We start from the raw sequence: 19,897 nt of genomic DNA, 5'->3' as shown, positions 1-19,897 counted from the left end.
TCTTGATTTAAGAATGATTATATATTTGTACTGGAAATCAAAACAGTGTTCAGAAGCTCTATGGGGTCAGCAACTTTAGGCAGTAATGAATGTTACATTATTTTATTTCATTATCCAGACATCAATGTGATTGGGCCATGCTAACCAATTTGAGAAAATTGACTGGTGTATCATGGATTAGAAACCATTGTATCTGACCAATTAGAGTATATCTTGGCTGATAAACCCCACCATTTTAAGAAACCCTGCCATTCTATCAGTTAATTCTATTGCAGTTATATAAATAAAGATAAATGACACGTGTAATATTACTTATGTTATATTACTTATGAATACTTGTGTGTTTGTGGTCTAAACATCAACTGTATGTTGTTATCAGATTTTGAAAGATAATTGAGGGTAACCATTATCAATGCCTGGCTGTTTGCGTTCTCATTCACCTCTCCATTCTCTCTTACTTTAGGCAGCCAGCAGCAGATTGTGTCCCTCTCTCCAGCCCATCTGTTAGGTCACAGGTGTGTGACTCTATGGAAACTCACCCAGAGGCTCTTTGCCACTCCTCAGTGTTGCCAGGGCAACCGGGCAGAGAAAAGAAAATGCCAGGAAGTAGGAGAACTGAAAGTAGTAGCCTGTCCAGCCTGGCAGAGACTACAGAGCCCAAAAATATAGGCTTGAAAGCAAAGGCCAAGACTGTCAGAGCGCCCCTTCTGGTTAGTGACTATACTTTATTTGTGATGAATAACACTATATATTATAATTGAAGGATTCTTTTTTATGTGCTTGAATAATAATTATTTTAATAGAGCTCTTACATGTATTTCTTACACTGCAGGATGGGGTAATTTCTCCAGAGACAGACAGTGGCTTTTTGGGCTCTGAGAGCAGTCAGCTCACTCCTGCAGTACACAGTCCTCTACAAAAGAGGGCAGTGGTGAGGTATAAAGCAGTTTTAGTGTGTACACTAGTTGGTGATGTGTTAGTGGGGCTTAGTAAAAAAAAGCATGTCTATAACATCCTCATACTTATGGTTAGGGAATCTTCCTGCTCTGTTTGTGCTACAGTCATGAGGAAAGGTGTGCTTTTACTTTTCTACTTCTTATTTTCTTATTTCCACCTGATTGATCATAAAATGGGCTGAGTCTGTCAAAACACTAACATTTTATTTAAATTCTAGTTAAATGTTTTTGCTATCCTAGGGAATTTATACATCTTTATATTTTTTAAATATCTTCTCCAGTTCCACGTTGTCTGGGCTGCACATGAAGAACACTGAAAGACCAGAGTCTGCTCCTTCTTCTGGGCAGCATTTTCCTGTCTCCACCTCTCACTCACAACCCTCTCCAAATACCCCAGGAGGACACCTTACCACATCTGGAGGAAGCACAGGTCCTGTTAGGAGGAGAGGAGGGGAGGAAAGGTGTTCTTCTTCCAGCCTTTCTCCATCAATCTCCCTCCTTCATTGGCATAATAGAACCATCCCACACTGGCCAGACAGTCTGACCAGCCAATCAGATCATGGGAGTGATCATGGTGGGTGTCACCATTAGAATAAGATTGACATTTCATACAAAAAGCATGTTAAAAAAAAACATTTGATTTCATATGGTTGTCTTGAGGTTCTCTCATAATAAATGATAACACTAAAGATTACGCTTTTACAGCGTTTATGTAGATTGTACGATTATTGTTAATTTCTACATATACTAAGATATTTGAACATTTGAAGTTTTACATTTAATGTAAATTAATAATAGTATTTCATTTAACATTAACTTGGTATAATATTCAACCATTATATATACAGCTCTGAAAAAATTAAGAGACCACTTAACATTGATTTCTCAATGTTAAGTGGTCTCTTAATTTTTTTCAGAGCTGTATATATTAGGGCAGTGAAATAAAATTAAAAAAAAATATATATACACACACATATACAAATATATTATATAAACAAAAACCTTTATATTAGATGTATATATGAATATTGCTGATATTTGAATACATCATGTTTGTCACGTCACGTCAGTTTGGCCCCAGATTTCTTATTTCATAATTTTTCTTTCTCTGCATCCTCTTTTTTCTCTCAATTTCTTATCAGGGGAGGAAAAAGCACAGGATAGCCAATGCCCACAACCAGCCAATCTGCAGCTCTCATCTCACAGAAGCTCCTCCTTCTATGCGCCTTATCACCACGGCGACCACCTCAAAGCCCAAAGTTCCTTTCAGCTAACAAATCATCAGTAAGTTTCCTAAAGGCTGACATGGCCACTGCTGCAAAAACAAGCAAAGATTTATGGCTGCTCTTTTGAGCCAGGGCTCTACTGTAAGGGTGTTCTGGGAAAAACTCCAGTGGTATTAAGTGGTCTCTATAAAATCATTTTTCACTTCACAGCAGTTCCATCTGGATAATTAGATTTCATTTTCATTCTTTTCTTTCTTTGATTCAGCAGAAGTTTGTCTCTCATAGACTAGGTGAAGATAGTGCTGGTATGCATTCTGCTCCACAATTAAGAGACCAGCATTAATCATCATTAGCTATTAAGAAAACAGTAACCCTGTGTATGTGTTTTTGATGGTTAAAATATTCACCTACACACTCACCCACCACTTTTGAGTTCTCACTGTAGTGTTTATTTCTAAACCCTCTGTCGATCTGAACTCTAACAGACTCCAAATATCTTTAGAGCTAGTATGAACAGTTTCATCCAAACATAAGGCAAATTGTGATGTTTAACAGTTGGTATAAAATCTGGTCCACACTAGAGCTAATAATGGCCACTTGACGTCATCTGACCCAACATGAATTTTGAAGAGGACACTTGGCTTGCTACTATAACTTCAAATTGTTTGTGGGACATCTGTGGTCTTTTACACTCAATATACTCTCCAAAGTTTGGGGTTGGTATTTCTCTTGATAAAAATACTTTAAAATCACAATTCAAAGTTACATTTATGGTTTATACATTTACATTTATATTTAAAATATATTATCTTCAGTGTCGCATGATCTTTCAGAAATCATTCTATGTTGATTTGCCTCTCAGTAAACCTTTATTATTATTGTTATCAATGTTGGAAACAGTTGTGCTGCTTAATATTTTTGTGTTTTTAACCATTTTAACCATGTTTTTTTTTGATGGACACGAAGTTCAAAGCAGCATATATTTGACACTGAATTATTTGAAATTGAAACTCCGGATAGAGACTAATAGTTTTTTTCCCTCTTCAAACTACAAAAACAGCCTTGTATGTGTTGTGTTTGTATTTCAGAGAGGCTCTTGAATCTCTACAGCAAGAAGTGAACCGACTAAAGGAGAGACTAGAGGGAAATCTGAGACTCCCCAAACCTTCTAGTCCTGTTAGAGCACCCTCTTCTGCCACTGTAGACACCAGAGATCACATAAACCCACAGACCACAACGCCGCAGTGGATTCATTTAAGGTAATTAGACTAATGAATATTATATACAGTGGGTACGGAAAGTATTCAGACCCCTTTACATTTTTCGCTCTTTGTTATATTGCAACCATTTGCTAAAATCATTTAAGTTCATTTTTTTCATCATTAATATACAAACATCACCCCATATTGACAGAAAAACACAGAATTGTTGACGTTTTTGCTGATTTATTAAAAAAGAAAAATGTAAATATCACATGGTCCTAAGTATTCAGTATTTAGTAGAAGCACCCTTTTGATTTAATACAGCCATCTTTTTGGGAATGATGCAACAAGTTTTTCACATCTGGATTTGGGGATCCTCTTCCATTCCTCCTTGCAGATCCTCTCTAGTTCTGTCAGGTTGGATGTAAACGTTGGTGGACAGCCATTTTTAGGTCTCTCCAGAGATCAGGGGCCCGTTCTTCGTACGTCGCTGACTCAGTCAAATGGATTTGATTGTTGACGATTTGGCTTGATCTCGGATTGTTTGGTTCTTCGAAGCTCATCCTGGACTTGCTGTCATAGCAACAGGTCCATAAGCTTAAACCTGTTCAGGAGCAGGCTTATTTCATATAAACAGGATTAGATATATCTTGAGGTGATATTTAAAATCTGTCCCAGCCACTGCTACTTTATTACAAGACTTCATTACTGAACCAGGGGCAATAATACTTTCAAATAATAATAAATATAAACGTTTATTTGAAAATAATATTTTAATGTTGCAGCTCAAGAGATGCAAATAATTTGATCTTGACTGTTAAGAAACTTGAATTATTACTGTCACATAACAAATCTACTTCAAATTGAATTAAAATGAAATTACAACATTGAAATAAAAATGCAAAGTGTACAAATATTATAAAATCGTGAATATAAATTATTGGGAATCATATTAATCAAAACAGTGCACATTTCATTTATCTAACTTTTATGTTGGTTTGGTCGTTTGTCTGTTTCCTTATAAAGGTCCAGAAATTCGTGTTTTTTCTTCTTTTTTTCTTTGACATGTTTTTTTGCCAGGTGGCTTTTTTAATTGTATGATGTTATTACGTTGTCTTGCAGCCAATCGCTGCATTGCTGATCGTGGTTTTGAGTGTCGATGCCTCTGCCCTCTTCAGGGAACACAGGCATGAGCAGTGATCTCAGATAAATTAAGCCAGATATTTTAATCCAATCCGCAAATTTGTTTGTAGAACCAAATTAGCCAGAGATCAGTTATCACGATTAAAAGATCTGGGATCTGTCAAATCACCTCGGATGTATTAAGCGAGGTACGAAGAACCCGGCCCCAGGGCTCTGGCTGGGCCATTCAAGAACAGTCACGGAGTTGTTGTGAAGCCACTCCTTCATTATTTTAGCTGTGTGCTTAGGGTCATTGTCTTGTTGGAAGGTGAACCTTTGGCCCAGTCTGAGGTCTTAAGCACTCTGGAGAAAGTTTTCGTCCAGGATATTCCTGTACTTGACTGCATTCATCTTTCCCTCGATTGCAACCAGTCGTCTTGTCCCTGCAGCTGAAAAACACCCCCACAGCATGATGCTGCCACCACCATGCTTCATTGTTGGGACTGTATTGGACAGGTGATATTTTTCTCCACATATACTGCTTAGAATTAAGGCCAAAAAGTTCTATCTTGGTCTCATCAGACCAGAGAATCTTATTTCTCACCATCTTGGAGTCCTTCAGGTGTTTTTTTTTAGCTAACTTTCATGTGTCTTGCTCTGAGGTGAGGCTTCCATCGGGCCACTCTGCCATAAAGCCCCAACTGGTGGAGGGCTGCAGTGATGGTTGACTTTCTACAACTTTCTTCCATCTACCGACTGCATCTCTGGAGCTCAACCACAGTGATCTTTGGGTTTTTCTTTACCTCTCTCACCAAGGCTCTTCTCCCCCGTTAGCTCAGTTTGCCTGGACGGCCAGGTCTAGGAAGGGTTCTGGTCGTCCCAAACGTCTTCCATTTAGGGATTAGGGAGGCCACTGGGCTCTTAGCAACCTTAAGTGCAGCAGAAATTGTTTTGTAACCATGCCCAGATCTGTGCTATTCTGTCTCTGAGCTCTTCAGGCAGTTCCTTTGACCTCATGATTCTCATTTGCTCTGTCATGCACTGTGAGCGGTAAGATCTTATATAGACTGGTGTGTGGCTTTCCTAATCAAGTCCAATCAGTATAATTAAACACAGCTGGACTCAAATGAAGGTGTAGAACCATCTGAAGGATGATCCGAAGAAATTGACAGCGCCTGAGTTAAATATATGAGTGTCACAGCAAAGGGTCTGAATACTTAGGACCATGTGAAAAATAACTTAAATGATTTTAGCAAATGGCTGTTATATAATAGAGTGAAAAATTTAAGGGGGTCTCAATACTTTCCGTACCCACTGTATGTTGCCTGAAACTTGTAGGTAATTTTCGGATGTGTTATAACTTCAAAAGCATTTGACTATGCTCCTTTCTTATTAGGTCAGAGAGGAGAAGACCGACAGAGAGAATGAGGAATGGAGAAAAAGAGAAAGGAAACTCACCAAGACTCACCCTGAGGCAGAGATCAGCGTCTTTACCTCGACATCGGCCTGAAACTGATCTGAGTATGTTTAGCTACGTATTGTATTATTGTAGCTATGTAAGTATTATTACATTTACACCATGGTCCTTATTAACTCTGCAACAGCAACTGATTCTGAGCATGTCCTGTCTGAGCCAAGACCATCAACATTAAGACATGTCCCGATGACAAGGAGAGGAAGAAGACTAACCAGAGGTTTTGAATGTAACAAAGAGGACAGTACAGGTAAAATCTGTGTTATAACTTAATATAGATGACCAGTTTTGGATAATGGTAATCAAGAACAATTGTGTGGTCATTTTAACATCAACAGGCAGATCTGATAATAGTGATGAAGTGGAACCGAGCCGAGGATCAGAACCTACCTGTCTACACTGCATATCAGATCGCACTAGTGCCTCGACACGTAAGCACCCTCTATCCAGTGTGTTAATGGGCTCTGAAACTTACTGAGATTACCAATTCATGAACTATCCTCATGTCCTTTACACTATTAATTAAAGGTCCAACCAGAAGCAGAAGCTCTCCACGTCTCACGCAACCTTCCTGTAGCCACTGCCCATTGTGTGGTGCATTAAGAGCCTCTCAACCAGGTTTATCACTTCATAACTCATTTTATACAGTTCATCTTCAATATGTTTGTTGATACATTAACCTAAGATGACTTGTAGATCATGTTGACTGTTTATGTGTGGTTATTTAGCCAATCAGGAGCCAGTCTCCACCCCCAGAAGGAGTGAGCCAATGCGATCCTTACTGAAGGACAGAGGAGGAATGAATGCATCAGTGGCTCCTCCCCCCACACTTCAGGGAGGTGTTCCGGTTATCCCATATGTGCCCATCTATCCTTCAACTGTGTGAGTACTTCTTCCTCTGCTGCTGCCTGGACAATGAATCAGACTCTAGAAAAATGTATGAGAACACCGTTATTGAACAATCTTAACTTCCTTTCAATGGATAAGTTTTGCAAGCTTGACTAAAACTGGTATGAGATCGTTGTGGAAATTTGAAGCATAGAATTATCCAAATAATTTTATACCTTTTAATTGACTCTTCACCCAAATTGTGGTTTATAATATAATTTGGGTAACACTTTAGTTAAGAATCCAATTCTCACTATTAACTAATTGTTTACTAGCATGCATATTACTAGGATATTGACTGTTTATTATGCTGCCTTCACGTGCTATCGGAATTATCGTAAATACAAGTGTCCAAGGTAAAAATTGGACATGAACGCCGTCTGATGTTGTGTTTACCACTGGGAAGTTTGGAAATAACTTTGACACCCAAGTTTCTGAGATGGGTGGAGCATAACCGGTTTTCTGCTGTGGCTGTTGTTTTATTCGTTTTTTTTTTTTTTTCTGTAACAATTTAATTGTCTTGTCGTTAAAGTAGTACATATTTACATAAATTAAAGGGGGGGTGAAACACTGTTTCAGTCAATCTCATGTCAATCTTGAGTACCTATAGAGTAGTATTGCATCCTTCATATCTCCGAAAAGTCTTTAGTTTTATTATATTTATAAAAGAAATATGGGCTGGAAAAAAGTCTTTCCGGAAAAAAACGAGCGCCTGGAGGCGTATCGTGTGGGCGGAGCTAAAGAATGACGAGCGCAAAGCGGTGACGTCCTCAAGCGTGGAGAAACTCATAGCTATCCAGCTCATCTAATACAGATAATGATCCAGAATCATTCGGAGGCTGAAATAAATTGAACAGGAGAAACGGCAACAGCAGGATGTCCGTCTCTGTGGTATGTACTGTATTTACTCTTTGCACGTCAGACTAGTGTACATAGAACAACACAATCGAGTAACCGTTAGCGCATTTGAATGACGAAGCACGCGATCGTTTCGTTTACTGATGTTTACTCACGTGACGAGCCAACAGCACAGACATTTGAAGCAGTATTACTCACCGGCTGCTTCCAAAGCAGGACCGAACCTTTATCGCTGGGACCGCTCCGTCAAAAACACACTTCTTTGGTATGATTTGGTGAAGTCCTGTGACAGTAGTCTCCGTCGAGATCCGCGATTTTGTGAAGCTTCCCGTCATTTCTGCGTTCAAATCGGTTCAAATGCAGCGCTACCTTCCCGGAATGCTGTGCTGAAGCGTTGAAGTCGCTCGACGTCACCCATAGGAATAAAGAGAAGCGCGGCGCCTGGATCGACTGGATGTGCATGTCCTCTCTCGCTCTAGTAACGCGCGCGCGCACCCTACCGGGAGAAGAGCCCGTACGGCCCATACTCGTCGAGCTATACTCGTAAAAAACTCGCGGAAACTTGTGGGAAACCGGAAGGAGTATTTTTAACACAGAAATACTGCATCAAACGTCCAACATTAGTTTTTGAAACTTTGTCTATGTTTAAGATGGGAATCCAAGTCTTTAACAGTGTAAAAAGCTCAGTATGCATGAAACAGCATTTCACCCCCCCTTTAATAATCATTTGAAGCATATTGTGTATTTTAAACGCATCGAAAATCTCATGTAGTAGTTGACCATCATTCCAGAATGAGCAAGCTGCGGTGGTAAAAGATAGGATCATGTATGGCTGAAAACTATTACCATTTTAGTCTTTAAGCAGCCTTATACATTATGCCTTTATTTTGAGTGATGATTATAAACAATATGCTTTTGTGTTGTGCTGCTATGTTTGGCAGTGATTCTATGATTTTCTGGGACTGGGAAATGACTGAAATGGTTATAGTGTTAAAATAACATTTTCCCAAGACGCACAAAAGTATGAACCTGGCGTTCTCCATTCTTTCCGACAACAAAGCACCTGAACACAACAAGCTCGTAATCACAACTTCTGAAGTGGGAAGTAGAAAACTTCCGATAGCACGTGAAGGCAGCATTAGTACTTATAAAGCACATATTAATGCCTTATTCTGCATGACCATATTCTACATCTCTTAATCCTACCCAATACCTACATTTAACAGCTACATTGCTCACTATTATATTACTATAATAAGCAGTAATTTATTATTATTAAATGTTTTTTTTTAAAATACAGTAAACCGTAATGTTGTGTAATATAATTTTCTATTTTAATATATTTCTAAATGGAACTTATCTATGTGATGGCAAAGCTCATTTTCAGTTGCCATTTTTTCAAGAGTTAATAGGATACTGTCAGTTTTAATTAATTTAATCTTGCTGACTAAAAGTGTTCTTTTCTCTCTTTTTTTTAAACCTTTTGAATAGTTATGTATATTATATAGTTATATAATACTCCAAGAAATAACCTTATGTTTCCTTGTAAGTAACAACTAACCCCACTGCTGTAACTGTCCACACCAGACTGATCATTCTGGGTCATTTTCCTACAGTTACTTCTCCAGCCCTGTGACGACACAGGCCTACTCACAACCCTTTAACATCTCAGCAAGTCCTGCCAGAGATGAGAGGTCAGGGGTCAGAAGTCATCGCAGACGCTCTCTCTCTGTGGACCATCAGCAGCTCTCTCTGAACAGCTCTCTGACCCGCGCCCTCACAGCGGCTAAAAACATGAGAGAGGTCTCACATCGCATGGCTCACTCTCTGGCCTCAGGGATGCACAGCAGTAGCTTCCTCACATCATCCTGCACCAACTGACACCAGCATTTGTTAAGCAGTCGTTTTTATCTAAAGTGACTTGTTAAAATGAGGAATAATACATTTCTACGGCTCAGATGTGTTGCATAAAGTGATGTTAATTTTTTTTTTTTATTAGTTTACATTCATAAAACAACTCTTTATCTCATGACTGATGACATTCAGACATGCAACGCTCCAGCAGAGAATGGTGGAAAATGTGAAATGTCTCAGGTGACTTTTAGAGATTAATATTGATAGCTGTATGACGTTATTTTAAACAATACAGCAGGTTAGTATATACAGTGACCTCAGAATCTTTGGAAACTTAATCCACACTTAAAGATGTATGCAGGTAAAAAAAATACAAGAAATATAGCTTTTCTTAACTAAAAATTTGTTAGGTTTTAAATGGAAAAACAATAAATGTATAGGATAGATGAAGATAAAGATATGTAGATAAATTGTGGTTTGGATGTCTATTAGTAGAGCTTAAGTGTTAAGTGTGGTTAAAAGGCTTTTTGGGTTCCACTGTACTATACCTTTTTTTCTGGTAAGTCCAGATAACGTCATTAAGCTTTTTAATTCCATTCTGTGGTAGATTTATATTTGTTTTAACAAATAAGAAAAGTTACAGTATGTGAAAGTTGATATATGAAATATATGAAAGTTACACATTCAATATGAATGTGAATTAATGTTTTGTTCTTCAGATCTGTCAGTGACAGGTTTTTAAATCTTAATTTTTTGCTAATGGGGGGAAATAAGTACAGCGCTGCTCTAAAAATTTGGTGGGTGATTACGTTTTTATATATATTACAGTACTTTTGTGCTGTATTTGTTTACCTGGAATTTCCAACATGCCTGTGTGACTTGAGTCTCTACCCCACAGTCAGAAACAGCAGTTTAATTCAGTGCACATAATCCAGCATACCTTGAGTCCCACAAGAATTTGTAGCAGCATTGAGGTCTGTGAAAAGACCAACATGCATTTCACTTCGTGGAACCAATATTGGAATAGTTACGTGCATAAGTTTTGGGGTTTTAATACGTTGTGAGATATTGTTTTATTTTACATATAGTTTTCTTGGGTAAATGTTCTTTAAGTGCTGCTTATTTTGGGATGCATATTTAGTGCTGCTTATCAACCAGTTAAGCAAATTAATTGACTCTCTGGTAGTGTTTTTTTGTGTTTTTGTATTTATAGAGCTGTACTTTTATACTTTATTTACTACTATAAATGATTTTATATTTGACATGTCATGCTACTGTTTTTTTCCTTACAGCTATTTGATCATGTGTTTCTCAAGGTAACGAACTGGACCTTTCACTCCTCCTCCATTTCTTTTGATATGCTGCAGGCGTTTGTATGGAGAGAAATCGGGGTTGAAAACCAGCTACAGCTAGTGTATCAGTAGTGTACAGATACCACAGCACACCTTCAGGAGTCTAGTGGAGTCCATGCCTTGATGGGTCAGATCTGTTTTGGCAGCAAAAGGGAGACCAACACAAAAGTACTATCTTCAGCCTGGCCCTGATGGCCGCGCATTCTGATGCGTGTGCAAAGTTTCAAGAGTTTTCGAGCATGGTAAGCGCCCCAAAAATGCCCAAATAGTCAAAAAAAATAGAAGAAGAAGAAGAACAACAACAACAACAACAACAACAAGCTTAGAAGAACAATAGGGCTCTGCGCCCTTTCAGGGCTTGGGCCCTAATTAGGATCTGTGTGTGTGTGTGTGTGTGTGTGTGTGTGTGTGTGTGTGTGTGTGTGTGTGTGTGTGTGTGTGTATATATTTAAGAGGGATAGAAGCACATTCAGTCTCAATTAATGAGATAAGAGGTGTATACTGTATATACAGCAGACTTGCCTCTGTTCGTTGACAGTTTATCAGCATTCCTCCACCACCCCATCTTCTCATTTCTAGTTCTAACTATTCCTATTACAACCGGGAGGAGTACTCTGGGTTCGGGCAAAATTCCAAACTCGGAGCCCTCCCCTCGGACAGCATGCCAAATATGCATAACCTTTACTCCATTTAATTATACAGTCTTGTTCAAAATAATAGCAGTACAATGTGACTAACCAGAATAATCAAGGTTTTTAGTATATTTTTTATTGCTACGTGGCAAAGAAGTTACCAGTAGGTTCAGTAGATTCTCAGAAAACAAATGAGACCCAGCATTCATGATATGCACGCTCTTAAGGCTGTGCAATTGGGCAATTGGTTGAAAGGGGTGTGTTCAAAAAAATAGCAGTGTCTACCTTTGACTGTACAAACTCAAAACTATTTTGTACAAACATTTTTTTTTTCTCTGGGATTTAGCAATCCTGTGAATCACTAAACTAATATTTAGTTGTATGACCACAGTTTTTTAAAACTGCTTGACATCTGTGTGGCATGGAGTCAACCAACTTGTGGCACCTCTCAGCTGTTATTCCACTCCATGATTCTTTAACAACATTCCACAATTCATTCACATTTCTTGGTTTTGCTTCAGAAACAGCATTTTTGATATCACCCCACAAGTTCTCAATTGGATTAAGGTCTGGAGATTGGGCTGGCCACTCCATAACATTAATTTTGTTGTTTTGGAACCAAGACTTTGCCCGTTTACTAGTGTGTTTTGGGTCATTGTCTTGTTGAAACAACCGTTTCAAGGGCATGTCCTCTTCAGCATAGGGCAACATGACCTCTTCAAGTATTTTAACATATGCAAACTGATCCATGATCCCTGGTATGCGATAAATAGGCCCAACACCCTAGTAGGAGAAACATGCCCATATCATGATGCTTGCACCTCCATGCTTCACTGTGTACTGTGGCTTGAATTCAGAGTTTGGGGGTCGTCTCACAAACTGCCTGTGGCCCTTGGACCCAAAAAGAACAATTTTACTCTCATCAGTCCACAAAATGTTCCTCCATTTCTCTTTAGGCCAGTTGATGTGTTCTTTGGCAAATTGTAACCTCTTCTGCACATGCCTTTTTTTTAACAGAGGGACTTTGCGGGGGATTCTTGAAAATAGATTAGCTTCACACAGACGTCTTCTAACTGTTACAGGTAACTCCAGACTGTCTTTGATCATCCTGGAGGTCTGGAGCCTTTGCCATTCTGGTTATTCTTCTATCCATTTTGATGGTTGTCTTCCGTTTTCTTCCACGTCTCTCTGGTTTTGCTCTCCATTTTAAGGCATTGGAGATCATTATAGCTGAACAGCCTATCATTTTTTGCACCTCTTTATAGGTTTTCCCCTCTCTAATCAACTTTTTAATCAAAGTACGCTGTTCTTCTGAACAATGTCTTGAACGACCCATTTTCCTCAGCTTTCAAATGCATGTTCAACAAGTGTTGGCTTCATCCTTAAATAGGGGCCACCTGATTCGCACCTGTTTCTTCACAAAATTGATGACCTCAGTGATTGAATGCCACACTGCTATTTTTTTGAACACACCCCTTTCAACTAATTCAACTAATTGCCCAATTGCACAGCCTTAAGAGCGTGCATATCATGAATGCTGGGTCTCATTTGTTTTCTGAGAATCTACTGAACCTACTGGTAACTTGTTTGCCACGTAGCAATAAAAAAATATACGAAAAACCTTGATTATTCTGGTTAGTCACATTGTACTGCTATTATTTTGAACAAGACTGTATGTAGTCTATGTAAGAACAAGTGAATTTGTTTTCAGAATGACAGATACAAGTCCTTCACAATGGCCAGAGGAATTTTGAATCATTCCTCATCCAGAACAGCGGCCAGGTCACTATGTGATGCTGATGGAGGAAAATGTTTTTTGACTTGCTCCTGCAAAAATACCCCAAAGTTTAAAGGTCCCGTTCTTCGCATGTTTTCGAAGCTTTGATTATATTTACAGTGTGCAATATAACATGAGTTCATGTTTCGCGTGTAAAAAAACAGTATTTTTCTCACAATTTACTTATCTGTTCTATAAAGTCCCTCCTTCAGAAATACGAAATGAGTTCTGATTGGGCCAGCGCTTCCCGTGTTGTGATTGGACAGCAGCTTAGCGCACTTTGCCCGGAAAGGTCCCGCCTCTTACCATAACGGGGAGATGCAAGCACTGAATGCGCGTTCTTCTCCACGTGGGAGAGCAACGAGACCACGCCCCCTATTTTGCGTGTTCTTGTGGGCGGGTTAGTCAACAAACGGTTCTAGTGATGTCATTACAGCAGGAAGTGCAGGAGTGTAGTCCAAACTGGCGGTTTGCTGTAGGCTTTGAAAGGGAACTTCTGTTAAATAAAATATTTTGCTTGGCATTGAACTTTGAGCTTTATAATTTTATAGGTATTATTTATGCTCCAACAGCAACATTACACACTAACTAATGTTTGAAAGATGGAATCGCGAAGTACGGGACCTTTAAAAAATATTTAAATCTGGTGACTGTGCAGGCCATGGGAAATGTTTTAACTTCACTTCCATGTTCATCAAACCATTCTGTCACAAGTCTTGCTCTGTGTATTGGTGCATTATTATGCTTATACGCGGCACCCCTTTCAGGGTAAAATGTTTAAACCATTGCACAGTGCATATGGGCCTCCAGAATGATTCGGTAGTCTGTGTCAGTGACACGCCCATCTAGCGCAGTAGGAATGGCATGATATAGCAGCCCAAAGCATCTCTCTGGGCAGCAATCATCGGGGTGTGTGAAGCCTCTTTGCGGCTTCTTGACACCGTTACTCCCATGAGTGTGAGAAAGACAGTGAAGGTGGACGCATCAGAGAACAATATGTTTCACATTGCCCACAGGCCAACATTTGCAACTGTCCAGCTGGCTGATGCAATGGCAGCCATATTGTGCCAGAACGCTCACCACACACCACCTGATTGGTGGAGAGGAGACCGAGTGATGAAGTCAATCAGGATATGGGGATTATTAGGAGGCCATGATGGACTGAGGCCAGTGGGCAAATTTGGCCAGGATGCCAGGGTTACACCCCTACTCTTTATCGAAGGACATCCTGGGATTTTTAACGACCACAGAGAGTCGGGACCTCGGTTAAACGTCTCATCTGAAAGACGGTGCTCTTTGACAGTATAGTGTCCCCATCACTATACTGGGGTGTTAGGACCCACACAGACCACAGGGTGAGCACCCCCTGCTGGCCTCACTAACACCTCTACCAGCAGCAACCTAGTTTTCCCAGTTGGTCTCCCATCCAGGTACTGACCAGGCTCAGCCCTGCTTAGCTTCAGTGGAAAACCAGTCTTGGGTTACAAGGTGATATGGCTGCTCTTGTGTCGACAGTCACTCCTGTTTGATGTGGTCCATCCTACATGTTGGTATGCCGACATCACCTTGGATGCCGCTCTTGATACACCAAAAAGACTTGCTGTCCTGCTTACATATGAGCCAGTGAGATGTGCACCAACCATTTGTCCCTTTTTAAAGGTGCACTGCACTATGCAACTTTCCATCTGCTAGAGGTCGCCTATTCAAAACAAAGGCGCAGTTTCCTGACGCCAAGTTTGAGCATCTTGGGACATATGGTCGTCATCTCACAGCTGGTGGAAAATAGGACACGGGCAGAAATCATGTTAATGGATGCGGTTATTAAAGTTACTGTAGTGTGAAGCAGAGCAGGACAGAGTGTTGTGGAGCTGAGCACGGCTGCTGGAGCGATTGTTATACAAACACGCGGCTCGCGTGGGACTTTTATTATGACGGGACGGGATACAGTCGCTGGGCGCCTGCACTATTTCCGCTTTTCCAGTCATGAGTACGAGGTAACGTGGCTCTGTTTATCATATTAGAAACATTTAAGTGTGTTTAAAAATGATTTTATGACGTTACTCTGTGCGTTCGCTCGGCGCTGCTGTGACATGTTCACACTGCTATGAGAAATGCGCTTCTGCAGAATAAAACCGAGGGTAACGCAGATGTGACGCAATTAACAGGCGACTCGTTCAAACGCTATGCTGACACATCCCGGGTCCTTGGTTAAAATAGCAATTTCCTCACAATTTATTTACAAATAGTTGGAAACATTTGGCATTTTGTAAGTAGCCTACTCAACTGAAAAATATATATATAACACTGGCCTGGTGTCTTTTGGATATTTTACTGCAAAAATACTACATAGTGCACCTTTAACTGTCTGTCTTCGCAATATTTCATGTACAGATGTGCTATTGCTGTACTAATTTAACCTTCACATTTAATCCCACCGGTCATGATTGTGACCGCACATTTTCCTTGCATATTTTAGTGTGGTATTAAAAAGCAAATCTTCATTTATAATACACATTTAAGATGTCTACATGAGTTCTGGGCAGGTCTAACATTGTTGGGTAGTTGGGTCATGTGACCACACACATTTTAAAACGATGACAACGTGAAAGCTAAAAAATGACAAACATTTTCTAAGTTAATTTTTGAATAGCTCATAAATTGTTTGCGCACATCATCGTAAAAGGGTTATCTATACATGCTGATATTATATTAATACATGGTTTATTCTGTTGTCAGGCTGCAGATAAATGAAGACTGTCTCCTCTATGTCAGTCTGTGTTATTCATATGAACTCTCTTACAGACTAAACTGAACTGAAAACTATCTATCCATCCATCAGTCTGTACTTCTGTCTGTCTATACCTTTTTCTATCTATACTTCTTTCTGTCTGTCTGTCTATCTATCTATACTTCTGTCTGTCTCTCCAGCTGTATGTCTATATCTATGAGATATACCTTATAAACTTCCCATTTTACCAATTGGTGCTTCAATGTTTAAAGTTGCTCTTCATAGTTTTAAATATTTAGGAGTAATAACTACATGTAAGTGCCTAGATCTTTTCACGGTTTGTTGGTCACCTCTTCCCCTCTCTTTGGCCATACCTGTTAATTCAGTGAAGATGAACGTTTTACCGAAATTTTTGTATTTATTTCAATGGGTTGCAATTTTCATACCCAAATCTTTGTCTTAAATTGTGTATCATGAAAAATAGAAATAATTTAAAGCCAATTCTAATCATATCTCATTCTTATATGTTGGATGTGTTAGTTATTTTAAGTTTTACACCTGTAAATAGGTCTAATTGAAAAAATTGTATGAGTTCTGACTATGCTGTTTCTCACCGGTCACTATTGTGACCGAGTATAAAACCTAATATTTCACTTACTTAACCAACATAAAATCAAAGAAGGCATAAAGTTTGTGTGTTAGGGAGGTCTAAGTAGTAAATAGCATGTACTCAAATTGCAGGAAAAAATTAGAGATTAAACAGGTTAATGATGTTTTATTAACAAAGTTTGGGAGGAACATATTCAAATTGCCCATCCAAGTATCAGTACAGAGGGCTATATGATCAACTCACCTGTTCCTTGACAGTTTTCCTGTCTCCTTACTCTTGCCTGGTTATATCCTAGCCAGAGATACGGGGGAGTACTCTGGGTTCAGGCCAAAATCCGAACTAGGAGGAGCCCTCCCCTCGGACAGCACGCCAAATACGCATACTTCTTTTACTCTATCAGATTATTTGTAAGTGTGAACCGATGGAATGTAAAATCAGTGAAGATGGACCAACAGGCTATGCATATATAGGTGTGAAACATCCAACACTATATTAGCCAGTGTTTCATTGTCCGAATCAGCTAGAACTTGAGTACAATTTGCAGCTTGATGAAAATAGTCTATGGTTAAAAAAATTTGGGAACCCAGACCCAGTTATAAATCATACATATAAATCAACGTTATTGTTTTTTATATAAGAAAATCTGAAATGATCATAGTCCAGAGGTGCGATCATAGAGGAATTCATGTATGGAACACGTCACAAAAATGTACTGATTTCATATTTGTAATGGAAGCCAATTTATTAGACAGCCTTACTACATTGGTACACATAAAGTATACTTTAGTTTGTGCTTCAACACTCGCAAACATAGAATCCCAGTAAGATCAACAGGTTTAAGACAGACTACGTTCTTATTTATTGATAGTCTCTGAAAAATAAATGTAATAGAAATCAATCCAGTCGACACAGCTATACAACAGCAAACACAAAATAAGGTAATAATTAAAAAAATTACAAATAAATTAAAAAGAGAACCATATAAGCGTTTGCATCACAGAAAATGCGTAGTGCAGTATACAACCTTTCCGCCAGAACAGAGTAAAGAGGTAACGGAAACCAAAACGTTAAAAAAGGGGGATTGCGTTTTGTTGCAAAGCCATTCACCAGTGGAAGATATAACATTGCATCAGAAAGAAACTACAAGACGGTCAAACGAAAGATAGATATTACCTATTTTTTTCCCAGTTTAACACTACAGCTACAGCTAATACGTCACAAACACGGTGGCTTCACATTGGCAAAGGAAAGTTTTACTACTTCACAGTCAGAAATTTTCACCAGTCAACAGTGAGACGAAAAAACAGTAACATATGGCATATACAACAACACGTTACTCAGTGCATGTCCCGGTTAAACATTGTTTACTAACCAATGATGAGACTTAATCGGACGAGATACAATACTGAAATACAACTGGCCCTTTTTTTGAATTCCTTAAACATCTGCAAGCAATGGCCTTCTTCACACTAAACCATGAGGTCTCTGTAGTAGGAGACGTGAAAAGAAAAGGATATGGAGAGTAAATGCTCCCGGAGACTGAAGGAGGGATGACGTTCGCCATCTATGTACAGTGTCTCTTTCACTTTTACAGCTTGAGGCTTTGATCTATTACTCCTTTGGCCTCCTTTCTCTTCATCACTGGAGTCCCAGAAGATGCTCAATGTTTCATTTTTACACATCTTGACACGTTTTCGTTTTTATTTTTCTGTGTTTTCACACATGTCAAAAGGGCCACATAGTAGCATCCATGGCATGCACATCTAAAATGAGACAACAATTAAACCCAAGCATCTAAACTGGGGGGCAGTTTAGCCTTCAGCGTAGGAAGTGATATGCATTGTTTTGCCTCACTGGTCTATTTGCATAAAAACCAGTCCCTCCCCCAACAACTTTTAAGCCATTTGAAAAGGAAAAAAACAGTTAAATAAGGAACGAAAGCAAAAGGTGATCTACCATATTCTAGCAGGTTCCATAACATACAATATTACATTTGGTACTTTCAGGTTTTTAAATGGCAATTAATAAAGAAAACTCAGTTTGACAGTCTAATCATTTGCATCCATTGTAAAACAGAATACTTGCAATGATTATTTTACTTCAACATTATATATATATATTTATATATATATATATATAAATTTATAGAATATTCTTTGTCACCAATCATCTATTTTTTTTCTTTTTCTCTCAAGCAAGATGCATACACAATTTATATAGGAGCGTGTGAGATTTACAGGGTGACAGATGAAGCGAGGGAAAGGGTAACTGGGCGATGGGGGCGTGGGGTGGGGGATTTGCGATTTTTAACTTGTCTGCTCCTCGTCGGGTTTGTTCATAGCCTTGAGAGCGTCCAGAAGCTGGGTGGGGGCGACGACATGGGTTGAACCTGCATAGATGAGCACCGAGGAGAGAAACAAAGAGGAAAAACTTATACATTTGTAAATTTACTTAAGATTAACTGTAAAAATGTGCTTTCAGCTATCTATCTATACACACACACACAATATATACGCTACCGTTAAAAAGTTTGGTGTCAGAATTATTATTTTTTTAAGTTAATACTCTTATTCAGCAAGGATGCATCAAAAGGGACAGTAAAGACTTTTCATAAATGTTTTCAACATTGATAAATAAGAAATGTTTCTTGAGCAGCAAATCAGCATATTACAATAATGTCATGTGACACTGGAGACTAGAAGAATGATACTGAAAATTCAGCTGTGCCACTACGGGAATAAATTACATTTTTAAAATAGGTACTTTATTTCGATGGTCCACTTTAGAGATCCTAACAATAAGTAACTTTGCAATTACATGTCAACTTATTCTATAACCCAAACCCTTACAGTCAACTACAGACTACTCTAATGAGAGTTAGTTGGCAGGTGAGTGCAATGTTATTTGGTCAACAGAATGTTTAAAGTGGACCCTCAAAATAGTGTAATCGTAGTATTCTCTAAAAAAAAATATTTTTTATTATAATAATTAATATTTTACATTATTACTGTTTTTACTGTTTTTGAGCAAATAAATGCAGCCTTGGTGAGCATAAGAGATGTTTATTTTTTAAATATGAACAGTAGTGTGTATGTATGTTTCTTTGAATCTAAAAATGTTATAATATAACAAATCGTAAGGACAAATTTTGATTAGATAATTAGCTGAAGACGCATTTCTACCCCATTACAGATACTGTAATTTCAAACTATCCAAAA

At 38.7% G+C, this 19,897-nt stretch overlaps 2 protein-coding genes across 4 annotated transcripts in view; one reads left to right on the top strand and one right to left on the bottom strand.

The window, feature by feature from the left end:
* Positions 1 to 10,849, top strand: part of akna (AT-hook transcription factor) — a 29,220-nt gene extending 18,371 nt beyond the window's left edge. For both annotated transcript variants that reach the window (XM_067424266.1, XM_067424265.1), the window contains 11 exons: positions 464 to 710; positions 833 to 936; positions 1,238 to 1,530; positions 2,099 to 2,240; positions 3,271 to 3,441; positions 5,903 to 6,027; positions 6,111 to 6,230; positions 6,319 to 6,411; positions 6,509 to 6,598; positions 6,709 to 6,862; positions 9,343 to 10,849. In XM_067424266.1, the coding sequence (XP_067280367.1) occupies positions 464 to 710; positions 833 to 936; positions 1,238 to 1,530; positions 2,099 to 2,240; positions 3,271 to 3,441; positions 5,903 to 6,027; positions 6,111 to 6,230; positions 6,319 to 6,411; positions 6,509 to 6,598; positions 6,709 to 6,862; positions 9,343 to 9,607 (1,804 nt within the window). In that variant the 3' untranslated portion in view covers positions 9,608 to 10,849. The remainder of the gene's footprint in view (positions 1 to 463; positions 711 to 832; positions 937 to 1,237; positions 1,531 to 2,098; positions 2,241 to 3,270; positions 3,442 to 5,902; positions 6,028 to 6,110; positions 6,231 to 6,318; positions 6,412 to 6,508; positions 6,599 to 6,708; positions 6,863 to 9,342) is intronic.
* Positions 10,850 to 17,389: 6,540 nt separating this feature from the next.
* Positions 17,390 to 19,897, bottom strand: part of stxbp1a (syntaxin binding protein 1a) — a 51,382-nt gene continuing 48,874 nt past the window's right edge. For both annotated transcript variants that reach the window (XM_067424739.1, XM_067424740.1), the window contains one exon: positions 17,390 to 19,068. Coding sequence is in view for 1 of the 2 variants with exons in the window: in XM_067424740.1 (XP_067280841.1) it covers positions 18,986 to 19,068 (83 nt within the window). In the remaining variant the exon portion in view is untranslated. The remainder of the gene's footprint in view (positions 19,069 to 19,897) is intronic.

This window comes from Pseudorasbora parva, chromosome 18 (genome assembly GCF_024679245.1).
Source record: "Pseudorasbora parva isolate DD20220531a chromosome 18, ASM2467924v1, whole genome shotgun sequence".
NCBI lineage: Eukaryota > Metazoa > Chordata > Actinopteri > Cypriniformes > Gobionidae > Pseudorasbora > Pseudorasbora parva.
This window is presented reverse-complemented; position numbering and strand designations above follow the sequence as displayed.